Source organism: Hylobates moloch, unplaced genomic scaffold (assembly GCF_009828535.3).
Source record: "Hylobates moloch isolate HMO894 unplaced genomic scaffold, HMol_V3 SCAFFOLD_10, whole genome shotgun sequence".
NCBI classification, from domain to species: domain Eukaryota; kingdom Metazoa; phylum Chordata; class Mammalia; order Primates; family Hylobatidae; genus Hylobates; species Hylobates moloch.
Genome location: NW_026652285.1, coordinates 15261373 through 15281999, shown reverse-complemented (window position 1 = coordinate 15281999; position 20627 = coordinate 15261373). Strand labels below are relative to the sequence as shown.

Sequence of the window (20627 nt, the reverse complement as noted above, 5' to 3'; positions counted from 1 at the left end):
GTGAGTTTATCAGCAAAAGGCAAGTGCTTGAGAGTCAGACCCACTAGATTTAAATCTAAGTCCTGCCACTTGGCCACTAGGTGACTTCTGGTAATAATAGTAGCTTCTATTGTCTGACTGCATGCTAGATGCCAAGCACTTTACACATATCATCTCCTTTCACCCTCATAATAAGCATTGAGTGAGAGATGATCGGTCATCATCCTTATTTTATGAATAAAGAAAGGAAAGCCAAGAGTAATTAAATTGGCTCGGGGCTGCATAAATAGTAAATGGCAGAAAAGGAAGGTGAACAAGGTAACATGGCTCCAGAGTTCTTAAATCCAACGTTATACTTCCTCCAAATTACAAAGTACAGTACTTAAGTTATTTAACCTTTATGAGCTTTGGTTTCCTTGCCTGTAAGATGATCATCTATAAAATACCTACTAGCAATGATTAACAACTGAATGCTTATTATAGTCCAGGCATTTTTCTAAATGCTGAATTCTTTACTTCATTTAATACTTATGAAGTCCCCCAAAATAGGAACTAGTATCCCCATGCCACAGAGGAGGAAACTGGGGCTTAGAGAGGTTAAGAAACTAACCCAGATCAGAGGAAAAGGAGTCATTATATGAAAAAGATACTTCCACATGCATTTATAGCAGCACAATTTGCAATTGCAAAAATGTGGAACCAACCCAAAGGCTCATCAATCAACGAGTGGGTAAAGAAACCGTGGTATACATAGATGATGAAATACTACTCAGTCATAAAAAGGAATGAATTAACAGCATTTGCAGCAACCTAGATGGGACTGGAGACTACAATTCTAAGTGAAGTAACTCAAGAATGGAAAACCATACATCATATATTCTCACTTATAAGTGAGAGCTAAACTATGAGGATGCAAAGGCATAAGAATGACTTTGGGGACTCAGGGGGAAGGAGTGGGAAGGGGATGAGGGATAAAGACTGCAAATCAGGTTCAGTGTACACTGCGTTGGTGATGGGTGCACCAAAATCTCACAAATCACCACTGAACTTACTTGTGTAACCACAAACCACGTTCTCCAAAAACCTATGGAAATAAAAATTTTTTTTAAAAAAGGAAACTAGCCCAGATCACACACAACTACTAAGTGATAGAGCTGGAATTCTAACTTGAGCCTGTGTGGCTGCAGAGCCCATGCTCTCTCCACTTTCCACTCCGTGACAATTGCCTCAAATAGGCCTACTGAGGAAGATGGAGTATATATACAGAGAAGGCTATGGGAACACAGGGATGGAGAAAAATTAATTCCAACTGAGGGTAGCAGGGACAGATTTATGAAGAATGTAGAGATTCACTTGATAGACATTCACTTTAATGCCAGAAAGGCTCAGAAATACATCTGTTTAATAAAGTTGGGCACACTCTAATTGTGTACTAATGTTAATGCTAAAGAAGCTAGGTCCTTGCCATAAAAATGCTTCATAAATAGTAAAGCAGGGACTGTATCCTACTCATCTAAGTAGTACTATCCCACACCCTTACACTTTCCCAGTCTAATGGCAACTAGAATAGTGCCTTGCACATAGTAGGCAATTGACAGATATTTCCAAAATGAATAAGTGAATGATACTTCAGGAAAGACGTGGTTTGGGACCTTGCTAAGTTGGGGAATGCTGTAGCCCCCCAAGCTGGAAGACCCTTTTCCCTCTCATCTTTCTCCCTGCAGTTCCTCTGACAAGCCAATAGGCTGAGTGATAGGGGATCCACTGTACCGGAGATAATTTATGGTTCTTTGTTATACAAATCCTTTCACATTCCTCCCCATCCTCTTTTCGCAGCCAATTCATCATGATATTTAAATGAAACTTTGGTTAGTGAACTATGGCTCACCACCCTGAAGACAATTATTCAAGATGCCAACTCTAAAAAAGTTTTTAAAAAGACCCGCACTCCATCAGGATTGCCTTAGATTTCTCTGCTTTTCCCAAGGACCCAGGGAAAGGCCTTTGCTTTTACCTTAGAGAATCCCAGGTAGTTGGCTGGAGCAGTGAAAAGAAAGAAGGCAATGCTCTGTAATTGCTCCATAATTAAAATACTAGAAGCCCCAAGGAAGATATAACCACAGTATTTCAGCCTAGGTTACAGAATAACTTTGCAAAGATGCCTCAGAGATATTTTACTTAATGCTCTGGGAATCTCAGCTTTATTGAGTCAATCTGCTATCAAAATGATGATGGCAAAGTAAAGTGAAACTTTCTGATTCTTTATGCCATTAATGCATGCTGGTGTTACCCTAATCAAACTAAACCCCTTATCGTGACTATAGGAATGAAACAGAAGCAAGCATTTCCTCCATCTGTCATTAAGCTTATTTCAAGCATATCACTCATGGGATATGATATATGCTGCCATTATCTTGACTGTGTCAGTACAATCAATAGAACTGAGACAAATTCTTGGGCAAAAAAAAAATCACGTATGTTAATTCTAATACAAGATCGTGCAGAAATGGGTACTTTGATTTACTGATTTCACATGGCATCACTTTATTATGAAAATAATGGCTGTTAGATACTAATTACATGATATTTTATAATAAAGATGAGTAGCTGGTGCCTTTTAATTTCCTACTATGTGATGCTAAATAAACTCACCGCTTTTCTCTGTGCTTCATTTTCCCTTTATATATAGTAGAAGAATGTTTTGCGTCCCATACTTCTAAAAGACAGAAAACTCAAAATGCAACTGAACACAGTGAGGTATTTTATAAAATAATGCGTATTTTTAAAAGTTGGGCAGCTGGTCATGGTGGCACAGACCTATAATCCCAGTTACTAGAGAGGTTGAGGCAGGAGGATTACTTGACCCCAGGAGTTTCGGTCCAGCCTGGGAAACAGCAAAAACACGGGTCTAAAAAATTTTTTGTTAATAAAGAAATACAACCTATTTTCTAAAAAGTTGGGCATATATCTCAATTTCAGTAATTTTTTTAAAGTAGGGCACACATCTCAATTTCAGTGAACCACATCATATTTTAAATGTATCAAAGCAGCTGGGCGTGGCGGCTCACGCCTGTACTCTCAGCACTTTGGGAGACTGAGGCAGGAGGACTGCTTGAGGTCAGGAATTCGAGACCAGCCTGGGCAACATAGTGAGACCCCGTCTCTATTTTAAAATTTAAAAAACTTTAATTTATTAATTTATTTATTTATTTTACTTTAAGTTCTAGGGTACACGTGCACAACGTGCAGGTTTGTTACATACGTATACATGTGCCATGTTGGTGTGCTGCACCCATTAACTCATCATTTACATTAGGTATACCTCCTAATGCTATCCCTCCCCCCTCCTCTCTGCCCCACTACAGGCCCCACTGTGTGATGTTCCCCTTCCTGTGTCCAAGTGTTCTTATTATTCAATTCCCACCTATGAGTGAGAACATGTGGTGTTTGGTTTTTTGTCCTTGCGATAGTTTGCTGAGAATGATGGTTTCCAGCTTCCTCCATGTCCCTACAAAGGACATGAACTCATCATTTTTTATGGCTGCATAGTATTCCATGGTGTATATGTGCCACATTTTCTTAATCCAGTCTATCATTGTGGGACATTTGGGTTGGTTCCAAGTCTTTGCTATTGTGAATAGTACCGCAATAACATATGTGTGCATGTGTCTTTATAGCAGCATGATTTATAATCCTTTGGGTATACACCCAGTAATGGGATGGCAGGGTCAAATGGTATTTCTAGTTCTAGATCCCTGAGGAATTGCCACACTGAATTCCACAATGGTTGAACTAGTTTACAGTCCCACCAACAGTGTAAAAGTGTTCCTATTTCTCCACATCCTCTCCAGCACCTGTTGTTTCCTGACTTTTTAATGATCGCCATTCTAACTGGTGTGAGATGGTATCTGATTGTGGTTTTGATTTGCATTTCTCTGATGGCCAGTGATGATGAGCATTTTTTCATGTGTCTTTTTGGCTGCATAAATGTCTTCTTTTGAGAAGTGTCTGTTCATAACCTTCAACCACTTGTTGATAGGGTTGTTTTTTTCTTGTAAATTTGTTTGAGTTCATTGTAGATTCTGGATATTAGGCCTTTGTCAGATGAATAGATTGCAAAAATTTTTTCCCATTCTGTAGGTTGCCTGTTCACTCTGATGGTAGTTTCTTTTGCTGTGCAGAAGCTCTTTAGTTTAGTTAGATCCCATTTGTCAATTTTGACTTTTGTTGCCATTGATCTTGGTGTTTTAGACATGAAGTCCTTGCCCATGCCTATGTCCTGAATGGTATTGGCTAGGTTTTCTTCTAGGGTTTTTATGGTTTTAGGTCTAACATTTAAGTCTTTAATCCATCTTGAATTAATTTTTGCATAAGGCGTAAGGAAGGGATCCAGTTTCAGCTTTCTACATATGGCTAGCCAGTTTTCCCAGCACCATTTATTAAATAGGGAATCCTTTCCCCATTTCTTGTTTTTCTCAGGTTTGTCAAAGATCAGATAGTTGTAGATGTGTGGCATTATTTCTGAGGGCTCTGTTCTGTTCCTCTGGTCTATATCTCTGTTTTGGTACCAGTACCATGCTGTTTTGGTTACTGTAGCCTTGTAGTACAGTTTGAAGTCAGGTAGTGTGATGCCTCCAGCTTTGTTCTTTTGGTTTAGGATTGACTTGGCAATGTGGGCTCTTTTTTGGTTCCATATGAACTTTAAAGTAGTTTTTTTCCAATTCTGTGAGGAAAGTCATTGGTAGCTTGATGGGGATGGCATTGAATCTATAAATTACTTTGGGCGGTATGGCCATTTTCGCGACATTGATTCTTCCTATCCATGAGCATGAAATGTTCTTCCATTTGTTTGTGTCCTCTTTTATTTCGTTGAGCAGCAGTTTGTAGTTCTCCTTGAAGAGGTTCTTCACATCCCTTGTAAGTTGGATTCCTAGGTATCTTATTCTCTTTGAAGCAATTGTGAATGGGAGTTCACTCATGATTTGGCTCTCTGTTTGTCTGTTATTTGTGTATAAGAATGCTTGTGATTTTTGCACATTGATTTTGTATCCTGAGACTTTGCTGAAGTTGCTTATCAGCTTAAAGAGATTTTGGGCTGAGACAATGAGGTTTTCTAGATATACAATCATGTCATCTGTGAACAGGGACAATTTGACTTCCTCTTTTCCTAATTAAATACCCTTTATTTCCTTCTCCTGCCTGATTGCCCTGGCCAGAACTTCCAGCACTGTGTTGAATAGGAGTGGTGAGAGAGGGCATCCCTGTCTTTTGCCAGTTTTCAAAGGGAATGCTTCCAGTTTTTGCCCATTCAGTATGATATTGGCTGTGGGTTTGTCATAAATAGCTCTTATTATTTTGAGATACGTCCCATCAATACCTAATTTATTGAGAGTTTTTAGCATGAAGGGCTGTTGAATTTTGTCAAAGGCCTTTTCTGCATCTATTGAGATAATCATGTGGTTTTTGTCGTTGATTCTGTTTATATGCTGGGTTACGTTTATTGGTTTGTGTATGTTGAACCAGCCTTGCAACCCAGGGATGAAGCCCACTTGATCATGGTAGATAAGCTTTTTGATGTGTTTTTTTTTAAGTATCAAAGAAACTCACATAATATTATTTTGTAAAAATAATCAAGTCCTTTGTATACTAGTTTAGAACATCCAAAATTTCAAGTAACAAATCTGCTTAAAAGAGAGGTTCAACTAGGCCAGGCATGGTGGCTCACGCCTGTAATCCCAGCACTTTAGGAAGCCGAGGCATGCGGACTGCCTGAGCTCAGGAGTTCGCGACCAGCCTGGGCAACATTGTGAAACCTCATCTCTACTAAAATACAAAAAATTAGCTGGGCATGGTGGCGTGTGCCTGTAGTCTCAGCTACTTGGGAGGCTGCAGCAGGAAACTGCTTGAACCCAGGAGGCTGAGGATGCAGTGAACCAAGAGAGCGCCACTGCACTGCAGCCTGGGCAGCCGAGCAAGACTCCATCTCAAAAAAAAAAAAAGAGGTTCAACTAAACTTACGAAGTTCCTTGAGTTCATCCTATGTACTTGGTGGTATAAAATATTTTTATTACATGTATTATCAGCTGAAACATTTATTATGTACTGTCCTTGCTTCCCACTCCTTGAATGCAAGCAGTTACCTTTGACCTATGTGATGTTAACAATTTATTATTCATTCCAAATGAGTCTGTTTCTATTTGTCTATAAAAGTCTATCCCAAGCATTAGATAAAACAAAAAAGACATGAATTTATATGAAAAGCAAGATTTTTAAGATATTAAGTCTTTATACAATTTGTTAATATTCACACTAATTATTAAGTAATATTAGAAATCACAATCTGATTTAGATTTTTCCCGAAGAATTTTTATTTCTTTTTTATTTTTTTGAGGCAAAGTCTTGCTCTGTCATCCAGTCTGGCGTGCAGTGGAACAATCATAGCTCATGGTAGCCTCAAACTCCTGGGCTCAAGCGATCCTCCTACCTCAACCTCCTGAGTAGCTGGGAATATGGGCACATACCACTATCCCCAGCTAATTTTTTAATTTTCTGTACAGACAAGGTCTTGATATGTTGCCCAGGCTGGTCTTGAACTCCAGGGCTCAAGCAATCCTCCTGCCTTGGCCTCCCAAAGTGCTAGGATTACAGGCGTGAACCACCACATATGATCTCCCCAAGAATTTTGTCCCCCAAACTGAAAAAACAATGCTGTGGTAGAACCACGGTTCCCAAACTGTGCCCCAAGGAACTCCAGCATGGAACAGCAGCAAGTCCATAGAGCAACACAGAATATTTCAAATATTCAAGGACAACACAATGATACTCAACATCTGTTGAAAACCACATGAACTACTAGTATGAGATAGTCATGGTTTCAACATTCAAATAGTACCCTTTTGGTAATGTCAGGTCATTGCAAAGCTGAGTTTTCTGTGGTTGCTGGGATGAAAAACAAGTACTATGTGAATATCAACATGAATCAGGAAATGAGTGCGTCAGTGTCCAATCTGAGCCCAAGGTTTGAGAAGATGTGCAGCATCCAATAAGCTTGTACTGCAACCTTATGTTATAGAGCCTTTTATTTATTTTTATTTATTTATTTTGAGAGAGGGAGTCTCACTCACTCTGTCACCCAGGCTGGAGTGCAGTGGCACAATCTCAGCTCACTGCTACCTCTGCTTCCTGGGTTCAAGCAATGCTCCTGCCTCAGCCTCCTGAGTAGCTGAGATTACAGGCATCCGCCACCACGCCCAGCTAATTTTTGTATTTTTAGTACAGATGGGGTTTCACCATGTTGGCCAGGCTTGTCTCAAACTCCTGACCTCAAGTGATCTGCCCACCTCAGCCTCCCAAAGTGCTGAGATAAGAGGCGTGAGCCACCGCACCCAGCCTACATTATAGATACTATCATTAGACTCATTTTATAGTTGAAAAAAACAAGGTTCCCAAACTTTATTCATTACATTGCTCTTAGTGTCTGGGTAATTTTTTTTTTTTTTGCAACTCTCATTAGCAAGTACATGTAGTTATTTTAAAATGAAATACAATTTTTTTCCTTTAAATTTATATGTATGGACCAGGGCGGTAGCTCATGCCTTTAATCCCAGCTCTTTTGGAGGCCGAGGCAGGAGCATCACTTGAGACCAGGAGTTTGAGATCAGCCTGGCCAACATAGCGAAACCCCGTCTCTACTAAAAATTCAAAAATTACCTGGGTATGTTGGTGCACGCCTGTAATCCTAGCTACTTGGGAGGCTGATGCATGAGAATTGATTGAACCTGGGAGGCAGAGGTTGCAGTGAGCCGCGATCATGTCGCCACACTTCAACCTGGGCAACAGAGTGAGACTCTGTCTCAAAAATATAAAAATTTTTTAATATGTATTATTTTTTCAAATGGCTACTAAGTTGTAAAATCATAAATATATATTAAGATATTTGGGCTTAACTTAATAAATGGAATTATTACATATTTCTCTGAGCCTGAGTTGTGAAAAAATTACTGAGACTCTAGAAGCACAGTTATCAAGAAAGTTTGGGAACCTTGGTTTTATCAAGTATAAAATGAGTCTAATAATAGTATTTACAGCATAGGGTTGCAGTGAGATTAAATGAGTTAATCTACAAAAAGTATTCAGAATAGTACTAGGCACCTTGTAGTAGTAATAATATTAGCACCTCATTACCTAGGACAGTTCTCTTCAATGATCTTACACTCATTTCTATGTGATCGATAATAAAAGAGTTTTGAAGTACATCTGCATGAGTAACATTAAAATTTTATAACTGCCATCATAATCAGAAGGTTTTGTTTTTTTTTTTTTGAGACGGAGTCTCGGTCTGTTGCCCAAGCTGGAGTGCAGTGGCGCGATTTCGGCTCATTGCAAGCTCCGCCTCCCAGGTTCACGCCATTCTCCTGCCTCAGCCTCCCGAGTAGCTGGGACTACAGGCACCCGCCACCACGCCCGGCTAATTTTTTGTATTTTTAGTAGAGACGGAGTTTCACCGTGTTAGCCAGGATGGTCTCGGTTTCCTGATGTCGTGATCTGCCCACCTCAGCCTCCCAAAGTGCTGGGATTACAGGTGTGAGCCACCGCACCCAGGCATAATTGTAAGTTTTTATTTAAATTTACTATCTGGGAAGAGAACAGAAATTACTCTATTTCTTTATTTTTTGATTTCTTAAATTGTTAGGTCTTCTGGGATTAAAATTTTCATTCTATATTTTTTTAAATAACTAGAAACCCAGAATTTCTCTCTATTACAGAGTTTTAAAAAAAAAAACAAACTTCAAAATTCTTTTGTTTTAAAAAACAATTTTAGGCCAGGCATGGTGGCTCACACCTGTAATCCTAGCACTTTGGGAGGCTGAGGTGGGCAAATCATGAGGTCAGGAGATCGAGACCATCCTGGCTAACACGGTGAAAACCTGTCTCTACTAAAAATACAAAAAATGAGCCGGGCGTGGTGGCGGGTGCCTGTAGTCCCAGCTACTCGGGAGACTGAGGCAGGAGAATGGTGTGAACCCGGGAGGTGGAGCTTGCAGTGAGCCGAGATCACGCCACTGCACTCCAGCCTGGGCAACAGAGCAAGACTCTGTCTCAAAAAAAAAAAAAAAAATTAAAAAAATTGTGTTCATGCCAAGTGTGGTGGCTCACACTTGTAATTCCAGCATTTTGGGAGGTCGAGGTGGGAAGACTGCTTGAGGCCAGGAGTTCAAGACCAGCCTGGGCAACATAGAGAGACACCATCTCTACAAAATAAAAACAAAAGTAATTAGCCAGATGTAGAGGTGGGTGATGACAGTCCAAGCTACTTGGTAGGCTGAGGTAGCAGGATTGCTTGGGCCCAAGAGGTCGAGGCTGCAGTAAGCTACAATTTTAACACTGTACTCCAGCCTGGGCAACAGAGCAAGACCCTGTCTCGAAAAATAAAATAAAAATTGTGTTTAAAGAAGCATCCAATAAGGTATTTGCCCTCTTCCCACTCCCCACAGCCCAACTAAGACCTTCTATAAGCTGTTCTGCTAGGAAGGTGAGCAGAATTTACTTGCTACACATTGATCACAGCCTTTATCTTGCTATAGCTTAGTAATCCTCAAAAGTGTTTTACTTATCTCTTTTTATTTCTTAATTTCAGACTTACAGAAAAGGTACAGAAATTGTACAAAAAAATTCCCGTATACTCTTCACCCAATTTCCTAAATATTGCTATTTTACCACGTTTGCTTTATCATTTTGGTCATTTCACTAACTAGTATCTGACATATTTCTCCACTCTAAATTTACAATTTTTCTCTTTATAATTAATACATATCTTGTGGGGGGGACATACTTTGTGACTATGTAAATATCCCATTTCTCAACCAAACTTTACCTGCTAGTTTTCCTATCCATTGATGAGTCAATTATTACCACGATGGTTGCTAGATGGTGATTTCCTAATTCCATTATTCCTTCTACATTTATTAGTTGATATTCTACAGTAAGGACTCACTTTTCCTTCTCCCACATTTATTTACTCTTATTTATATGCCCACATATGTTATTCGATGAGTTATAATACATTACTATCATTACTTATTTTTATGCTTAATTTTTCCAGATTTGGCCAGCAGGAATCCCTTCAGGATAACTCTTGGACATTTTGACATGCCTGATCCTACATTTTTAAGCACTTTCTAACTTAATAGCTTAATAAGATGTGCAAGGCTCATCTTGTATCTCCCTAGCCCTAGCCTCCCTGGAAGAGGCCAATTCCTCAAGGAGCTCTGGTTCCTTTAAATAGTGAACAAAATTAGAAATCATGATCTAAGTGACAGGCATGCTCATTGCTCTTGGGGTGTCATTGTCTCTGGGATTTCTCAGTGAATAGAGCCAGGGAATATATACATGCATATATATATGATTATATGTACACAATAAAAACATTCTCATACCTTTCTTAAAAAACATGAGTTTTATACTGTCATTGCAAGTCTAATCCAACACTATAGGATTCATTCTACTTTTGTCCCATTCTAATTTGTAACTCTCTTCTCTCTGTGAGGAAAATGAATTCCATTATCTGTAATAAATTTACTTATTTGCCCAATTCCAGAATACACAGAAGTAGTTTTAGAACTGCTACCAAAAGACATCCTCTAGTGCAAAAAAAAAGTAACTAAAATTTAATATTCATTTGCAGTTCATTTAGTCTTTAGTCTGAGAGTATATAGTGAAAAAAAAAATTATATTCTACAGTTGCTTGGATTGGGTTAGTCCCCCCACCAACATACCTGCTCTTCAGGGTGATTATATTATTCACTTGAAACTGTTGGGTTGATTTGTTTGTATTCCATTTTAGGATTTCCCTCCCCATTTGTGTGTGTGTGTGTGTGTGTGTATGTGTGTTTTAGTATATGAACATTAACATGGTTCCAAAAAATAGACCCGTACAAAAAGAAATATTCAAGAAAACTGTCAGTCCCCATCCCCTCCACTCAGTCCCCAGCCTCCTCACCCTTTCGTCCTCATTTCCAACCACTTCCTGTAGGTAACCAATCTCATTACTTTCTAATTTATCCTTCTTGGTTTTCTTTTTTGGTCAAAAAAGCAGACATGTGTATGTTTTCTCGCTCCTTTTTTTTTTTTTTTTACACAAAAAGTAGCATACTATAGATACTGTTTTGTACTCTACCTTTTTCACTAAATAATATATCCTAGAAATCATTCTCTATCGGTTCACGGACATCTTCCTCATTTTTTTTCTTTTTTGAGACAGAGTCTTGCTCTGTCGCCCAGGTTGGAGTGCAGTGGCGCACTCTCAGCTCTGCAACCTCTGTCTCCTGGGTTCAGGCAATTCTCCTGCCTCAGCCTCCCAAGTAGCTGGGATTACAGGCATACACCACCATGCCCAGCTGATTTTTGTATTTTTAGTAGAGATGGGGTTTCACCATGTTAACCGGGCTGGTCTCAAACTCCTGACCTCAGGTGATCCACCTGCCTCAGCCTTCCAAAGTGCTGGGAATACAGGCGTGAGCCACTGCACCTGGCCCCTGACTTTTTTATAGATTTATAGTACTCTATCATGTACTTGTACTGTAGTTTATTCAACCACTCTCCTCCACAGAAGACTATTTTTTTTCTGAGTTTGCTTGCTAGAGAACCATATGGGAATTTAGATTTTCTCAATTATTTCCCAAATACAAACAATGCTGCAATATATAAACTTATGCATATGTATTTTTATATTGCCGTAGGTGTATATTCAGGGTAAATTCTTAAAATGATTACTGGGCCAAAAGTAAACACATTTGAAGTTTTTTTGATACCTATAATGTTTTAATATAGAGATTTAAAGTAGTTTTGTAATAATATTATTTGTCTATATAGGTGTTTTGTTTTAGATTTTGAGTCACCAGACTTTGTCTTTTACACAGCACAATTATACCTTAACAAATATGTGCTAGTGACTATAAGCAATTGAATAACAAAATTATTCCTAAGTAGTATTAGATTTTGTATTTATTTATTTATTATTTTTTATTTTTGAGACAGAGTGTTGCTCTGTCACCCAGGCTGGAGTGCAGTGGCACAATCTCAGCTCACTGCAACCCCCAATTCCTGGGGTCCTGCCTCAGCCTCCCGAGTAGCTGGGATTACAGGCACGTGTCAAAACACCTGGCTAAATTTTGGATTTTTAGTAGAGACAGGGTTTTGCCATCTTGCCCAGGCTGGTCTCAAACTCCTGAGCTCAAAGTGATCCACCCGCCTCAGACTCCCATCAAGTGCTGGGATTACAGGTGTGAGCTACCGTGCCCAGCCTTATATTTATTTAATTAGTTTAGTTCTGAGAGTAATGCTGTATAAAAATAATGGGGTAGGGGGAAGAGCCCTTAGATATGAGAAATAATAGATACATAAGGATAGATCACATTCTGCCTGTGGGAATGGTTGGGGATATATTTTCACATCTCTAAGAAGGACGTATTTCCTCCCAGCAGAGTTGATGATCTGAAGTTGCTGGAAACATGATAAATAGTGAAGGGAGCGGGTCTGCCTGTGCTACAGGGCCTGGTTAATTACACTGTAAATCATGCAAATACCGACATGTTAAACAAAAAGCTTCTCCAGACATCTTCTCCTTCTCACTAAAAGACAGTTCTTTTAAAAAATAGGCAGATTGGTAATTATCTCAAGCTGAGAATATACAAAATGCTGATATTAACCCCTAGAGATGCAGAAAAGTTTTAGGGCTTTGAAGTCTGTAAGGCATTAAAAAATGCTTAACAAATATGATTTACAAATCGTACACTCTTGATTAAGCATTTTATTAGTAGGACAACCAACTCCCACTCCCCATAGCCTACAATCAGTACTATAACATTATTCTAGAATTTTATTATTTGCATCTTTCTTTTGGGAGCCTTCCCTTGTATACAGTCTAGGATTCACGAATAATTCTCCACCCCTTAGAAAGGTAAATGTTTCATTTGGAAATCTTTGTGCAATCTGGGTTTTCACAGATGGAGATCAAAGATAGGAATTAGTCCCCTACTCCACTCCTGACCAATGTCAGCAAATCCTCCCTTGTCCCTTTGTCTCTTCCACAATAAAAGCAAAAGAATATCACCATGGTGTACATATTGATATTTTACCACTTTTATGTTACCATTTATACTGTGACCATTTCATCACATGGTATCTTCCAGGTTGCTTCCCTGTAAATTTTCTATTTTTCTCTTTGTAATTAATCAATACCTTGTGGGACACACTTTGTGACTATGTAAATATCCTGTTTCTCATATGTGACAAAGAGTTTCATGAGGAGGCCACAAATTCACAATAGGGGCCCTCATTAGATCTCCTTAAATACGATATTATTTAAAACACCTCATGCCAAATAGTCTACACCTGAAGAAAACCAAGTTTCATTAATTGCTGCTTTTATCTTGGCATCAGTAATATGAGGCAATGCAGCCTTGTTTAAAGAGTGCAAGCTTGGGGATCACACAGATCGGGTTCAAAACCCGGTATGGCCACTTACTACCTATATGATGTGAGAGACAAGCTACTTAATGTCTCTGAGCCCTAGTTTCTTCTCAGAAAAATGAGAACACTGTAATATCAACCTCATAGAGCTGCTGTGAGCTCAATGAGCTCATATAATATGAAAAGTACCCTGAACCCAATGTAGCACAGAGCAGACATTCAATAAATGGTATCTATTAATAAATAATAATGGTGAAATTATTTTGGTTACTTTTGAACCCTGATGACATTTTTTATGGATGGAGACATTCTGGCATACTTTACACCTATTCTATTGATCCAGCCTTACGTCAGAGCTGATTTAAAAACAGAAAAGCAAATTCCTTGGTAGATTCTCTTCAGGAAATTAAACTGTGGGGTCTATGGGCCCAGAGTTCATGTCAACTCTTCACTTCAGTGTCCATTTGGAGGTCAATAAGATGAGTCCAGAGAGCCCTTTATTCCAAGACTGGAGTGCCACCGTGAGGTCAGCATTGGTCCTTGCGCTATTTACTTCAATTCGGTCCTGATTAAAAGAATATTTGAGTAGTTACACTTACATTGCATTGTAGCCTAAAAAGTACACTCTGTTGACTATTGGTAGCAAAAAAAAAAAAAAAAAAGTGTAAGAATTTGGATTTCTTGAGTACTTGATTTGGATTTCTAAAATACTAGACTATTGGTAAATCTTGAGAATTTGAAGCTGGAAACTCAGCCCCGGGGAAAGCAAGGTTTTTCTCACTGTGGGAACGGCTTCTGGATTTGTTATCCACAGCCAATCACCCTCTCCTCAACTCACTTTTAAATTAAGATCCTGAAGTTATAGTGCAAAAGTTCCTAGCTCCCGTTGCAAAGAAATAATAATTCCTACTTTCAAATAACCATTAGAAACTTCATTCAAATGTCCCACAAAAATCTCAAACTCAACGTATTCAGAATTAAACTTACTATTAATATATAGTCCTCACACAAACCTAGCCCTTCAGTATTCCCCCTTTCCGTGAAAAGGCTCACCCCTACTCAGTCACCAAAGTTTGAGAACTGGGAGTTATTTTAGGTTTCTCCCTCTCCTGCTATCCTCCCACATCCAATCACTTTACCTCCTTAATGTCCTTTAGATCTGTTCCTTTCTCCTCTTCCTTCCTACAGCCACTGCCTTCTTTCCTCACTAGACTGCTATTTCAATATTGTCCTGGTCTCCCTGACTCCAACTCGCCTCTCTTCTGTGTTGCTGCTAAAGTGATGTTTTAAAATTAAAAACTGCCAGGCACAGTGGCTCATGCCTGTCATCCCAGCACGTTGGGAGGCCGAGGCAGGTGGATTGCTTGAGCCCAGGAGTTCAAGACCAGCCTATGCAACATGGCAAAACCCCATCCCTACAAAAAATGTAAAAATTAGCAGGGCATGGTGGTGCATTCCTGTAGTCCCAGTTACTATGGAGGCTGAGGTGGGAGGATCACCTGAGCCTGGGGAGGGCAAGGCTGCAGTGAGCTATGATTGCACCACTGCACTGCACCCTGGATGACAGGGTGAGACCCTGTCTCTAAATAAATAAATATGAAATTAAAAACTGTTTATATCAGTGGCTTAACATCCTTTAATGGCTCTCAGTGCCTACAAGATCAGGTTCAAAGTCCTCAGTGTACAAAAAAGGCCCGTCACAAGCTGGTCCCTACCTATCTGTCCAGCTCCGATTCTTGCTGCAGCATCCACTTCCAGCTTTGTTGAGCCACTAGTCGTTCCCCAAACACAACAGGGTGCTTCATCCCTCCTTACATTTGTCGTGCTGCTCTTCTCTCTACTTAAATACTTTTACCTGTCTTGTCTAATTGGTCAACACTTTATTTGTTAAGGCTATGCCAGCTTTGTCTTCTCTATAAAGTCTTTTCTAACTTTCCACAAAGCCCACTCCATCCTGCCACCCTTACTCTCTCACTTCCTATAACTTATACTGCAGTGCCTAGAGAATTTCCTTGTTCTGTTTGCAAACAGTTCTCTGTCCCTTGCGGACTCAAAGCTACTTGAGACCAAGGACTGTGTCTAGTTCATTTTTGGATCCCTAAGCCCTAGTCCATGCCAGAAACACTGTAAAAACAACCACCACCAAGTCTGTTGAATGATAAACAAGGAGTGGAGAAAAAGTTTTCAAAAACATACTCTTAGGACATAGAGTGATCACTCTATTCACAACAAGTTATCCCAACTAGCTTTTCCACTGCAGTGTTATACAGACTTTGTGTTCTCACTTGCTACAGCTGAGAAACCATGTGTGTCTACCAGTCAGACCGTACTGGTTTTTAGAGAAATTCCAGTTATACAAAACCATGATTCAGTTTCCTCACCACTTTTGTTGACAATGCTTCTAAGTTGTTTTGTTTTGTTTTTTCCCCAGGAGGAAATGGTCCTTTAATGAGTCAGCTGGACATTGTGAGGGTATGAAATGGTCTAACAGTTTCTATTTGTCTTCTTTCATTCATCTAAAATTTATCACAAAGCACCAAGCGAAAAACATAAGGTCCATTCCAAAATTCATTGAGGTTGGCAATTTCAGGGATCTTTGTCTATTTCATTTCACTTCATTAATTTGACAAGATTTACTGACCACTTACTGTGAAACAGACTCCATGAGAAGCAAACAATACGAAGATAAATGAGATGTAGGAACAGCCCTCAAAAAGCTCAGTCTGTGGACATACATGGAAATATCATTTCAAAGCTATAGGAAAAGAGCTAAAACAGAGGTGCTTATGAAGTGGCATGAGAACTCAAAGAAAGATGGACTATGTCAAAGAGGGGACATTCAGGGTAAGTTTCACTCAGGAGAGGACATGTAAACTGAGTATTGAAAAATATAAGGAGTTCTCCACGGAGGAAAGGAAGAGAGGACATTCCAAGAAGAAAAAAAAAAATAAGTACAAAGGTTCTGAGTTGTAAGCAAAGCTGAAACGAGGTGAGAAAACTAAAGCTTAGAGAGGATACGTAACCACACAGCTGGTTAAGTGATAGGACTGAGAGTTGAACCCAAGCTGAAGCTGTTTATGGGAGGGAGTCATATTTCTTGGGAATGCTGAAGCAGATAAAATGTTGAGAACCACTGCTTAGGGCCTGACATACAAGTTATAGTCCAGACTACATTCAGTAGACAATGGGGAATCAAGAGAGGTTTTTAAGCAGTGAAGCAACATGGTCCACATTTGGGCTTCAGAAATATAATTCCAGCAGGTGGATTCTTAACGTTGACTACAATTAGAATCACTTGAGAAGCTTTCAAAAATTACAGGCTAGGGAACCAGTATAGAACAATTAAACCAGAATTTCTGGGGGTGGGAATCAGTTTTCTTTTGTTTGTTTGTTTTGAGGCAGGGTCTTGCTCTGTTGCCCAGGCTGGAGTGTAGTGGTGTGACCATGGCTCATTGCAACCTCGACCTCCCAGGCTCAATTGATCTTCCCAGCTCAGCCTCCCTAGTAGCTGGGACTACAGGTATACCACCACACTAATATTTTAAAAATTGTTTGGTAGAAATGGGGTCTCCCTATGTTGCCTAGGCTGGTCTTGAATTCCTGGCCTGAAGCAATCCTCCTGCCTCGGCCTCCCAAAGTTCTGGGATTATAGGTGTGAGCCACTGCACTTGGTCACTTGTTTTGTAAGTTCTTCAGAAGATTCTAATGTGTGGTTAGGGTCAAGAACTATTGCTCTAGAAGGAAGAACTGAAAGATGGAAAAGAACTACTATTGATTGAGAACCTACTATGTGTGAGATTTTGTTCCAAATGCTTTATACAATAACTACAGAATGTATACATATATATACATATACATGTGTATATATATACGTGTATAATATGTATATATATACATATATATATAAGGATTTTATACATATCTAGTATTCTGACCCATCTCAACCATTTTGAGCCCTGTGTGGTGAAAAATTATGCTACTCCTAACCTCAAGGTAGGTATTATAATCCTATAATTGCTATTTTACCAACAAGGAAACTGAGGCACAGACCAGTGAAATAACTCATTTAAGATTATCAAATTACTAAATGACACATTGGACTCAAACATTAAGTCTTTCTGATGCCCCAAACCTACACTCCTTCCACTACACACCACTGCCTATGAGCCTAGCTTAATCTTCAGAATGATTCCAAAGTAGCTATCATGATCCTCATTTTACAAACAAAGAAATTAGTCCCAGAAAGATTAATGTGACAAAATCACAAATCACAGCTAATAGGTGAAGCGGCTGGGAGAATTTAAACTCAGCCCTATTTAACTCCAAGTCCATGCTTATGAAGGTAAATAATATAGTACATATTCAACACTCAATATAATTCTTCTTTTCTCTGATAGGAAAGCAGCAAGTTCAGTTATTAGTATAACACAGAGTATTATTCCTAGTGGCTTCCTCTTCCTTCTTCAGTCCTAGGTGGCTAAACTTCTATTGAACTATCAATCTCAGGCGCTTTTCTTGTTGGAGTGGGGAGGACAGAACTCTGCCATAACCTTCCATGATATTAACCTGGCAAAAGTTTAACCCTGGCCACATATAACACTATACACTTCACACCCTTAAGTGGCTGAATCATGCTAATTTGTCTCCTTTTAAATTAATTGCCCTGAACCTCAAATAGGCATTCATTGCCCAGAATTATTACCGCCTTTCTTCAGTAAGTTCATTTGCCCACTGTTAGAGAATATTATTTCACATCACTTCTCTTCTCAGCCCTCCAACACACCCTGACAAAGCTTCATCCCACCCCCATCCCATAATTCTCCCTTCTCTGTTGCAGCAACAATTTATACCTTTCCACTGGGTCATCCCATATAATTTACAAACATCTCCTAGCACCCATATTTAAAAACACCAAAAACCAAAAGCAAAACCCTCCTTTGAATCCACATCTGGCTATAGCTACCACCCCACTTCTCTGCTATTCTGCTCAGCTAAATCTTTGGAAGAGTTGGTTTCATCCATCTCCATTTCACCACCTTCACCAGTCATCTCTGTTCACCAATGTCCCTGAAACTGACATTATCAGGGACTCTAGTGACCTCCACATTCCCAAATGCAGTGATCTTTTCTGTCTTCAGCCTCTCAACAGCCTTTGAAATAGCTGATCACTACCTTCTTAAAACTTCTGTCTGGCTTTGGTGACACCAAATTCCTGGTCTTCCTACCTCACTGCTTGCTTTCTACTTCACTTGCTTCTTCTCAGACTCTTGTTTTACAGGGGTTTCCTCCTCCACCTCATCTCCAAGCATTAGAGTACCATAGGGTCAGTCCTGGGTCCCCTTCTCTTCTCTATTCACACATTTTCTCTAAGTGATCACATTCATGCTCATGCTTTTGGAGATGGGTTTGTTACCACTTACATAGGGATTAGGTTCTAAATCAGCTCATAAAGAAAAAAAAATCTCATAAAGTTGAATTTTTTTAAAATTCCGTAAGTCATCCACAAACCATGGTAGTTGTCATTTCATACATGTTAATTTTATATATGGCTGTGGCCATATTTATGTGCCAAACTGAAGATCAACACACCAATATTGAGTTTTTCCTCTTATGTTGAAATAGATTAATTTTATTTATTTTTGAGACAAGGTCTCACTCTGTCACCCAGGTTGGAGTGCAGTGGTGCCGTTATGAGTCACTGCAGCCTCAACCTCCCAAGCTCAAGCAATCTTCCTGCCTCAGCCTCCCAAGTGGCTAGGACTGTAGGTGTGTGCCACTACACCCAGCTAATGTTTTAATTTTTTGTAGAGATGGAGTTCCGCCACGTTGCCCAGGCTGGTTTCAAACTCTTGAGCTGAAGTAATCTGCCCACCTTGACCTCCTAAAGTGCTAGGATTACAGGTATAAGCCACTGCGCCTGGCCGAAGATAAACTATTTTTATTGAACAACAAATGAAGTACTTGGGAAATTCCTATTTTTAAAGAGTAGACACACTTGGGACAGGAAGACCACCACCCCCCACCGTAATAGGGAGTAAGGGACTGAATTCATCTGAGAAACGGCAGATTCACATCCCCCATCACATGCTCACCTCACACCTGCTTTCCTTGATTGTAAAGGACTCACCCATACAATTTCAAGTATGTTTCATTCTCTTTGGTCGAATACATATAACTGAATTTTTATAAGTTAAATGCTTACATGGTGCAACTCCTTTGTATCATTTATATGTTGATGACTTCCAAATTAATTTATCTAGCCCTAATTTTTGTTCCTGAGCTTCAGACTCAGAACCAACTACCTACTTGGATGTCTCCACTTAAAGTAACCAGGCATCTTAACACGTCCAAAACATAACAATTGATTCACCCTCCATGTCTCACTTGTACCAGAAAGCCCTTCTTCTTTTAGGCTTTCTTAGCTCATTAAATGGCATGCCATCTACTCAGCCAAAAAACTAGGAGTGATCTTTGATTTCTCCCTTTCTCTCACCTCTGCATAAAATCCGTCAGGTACATTTAGCTCTACCTCCAAAATACATGCCAGATCTATCCATTTATCTCTCTCAGCACAGATACCAACCTAGACAAGCCATGATCATCATTCTACTTTGACTAACCTGTTTCCACTCAGCTCTTCTATGGTCCATTCTCCAAATAGCCAGTGTAATCCTTTATGAAACATTCACTCATTCATTCACCAAAGTGCACCGGAACTGGGGATACACAGTGAAGCAAAGTATATATCCCTGTGCTCAGGGACTTACATTCCAGAAGAGGGAGAGGCAATAAGCAGTAAATAATTTCGTACAGATGTAATAAATATAAAAAATTAAATGTGATAAACTAAATCATTTTCTTCTCTCCATAAAACTTTTCAAATAGTTTCCCAAGGTGGAAGTCCAAATTCCTTACTATGACCTTGTTACAAGATTCTGTGAGATCTGGCTTCTGTTTGTCCCTCCAACCTTATCTGTACTACTCTATCACACTGCAACTTGGCTCCAGTCACACTGGCATTATTTCTATTCCCTCAAGGTTCCTATTTTTTTCCCTTCAGCCACGTGTTTCCCCTATCTGGAATGCTGTTCCCAGACCCTAAGAGGTTGCTTCCTCTTAGCTCAAGTTATCACTTCAACAGAGTGAATTTCACTAAGTCAGCTCCCCCATCATTTTCT

The 20627-nt window shown here is 39.5% G+C and overlaps 1 protein-coding gene across 1 annotated transcript in view; it reads left to right on the top strand.

Moving 5' to 3' along the window:
* The window catches only part of HNF1B (HNF1 homeobox B), a 102766-nt gene extending 83468 nt beyond the window's left edge, over positions 1-19298 (top strand). Inside the window, exons 9-10 of the mRNA XM_058445558.1 lie at positions 15881-15921; positions 19258-19298. Of these exons, the coding sequence (XP_058301541.1) occupies positions 15881-15898 (18 nt within the window). The 3' untranslated portion in view covers positions 15899-15921; positions 19258-19298. The remainder of the gene's footprint in view (positions 1-15880; positions 15922-19257) is intronic.
* Positions 19299-20627: the final 1329 nt, after the last annotated feature.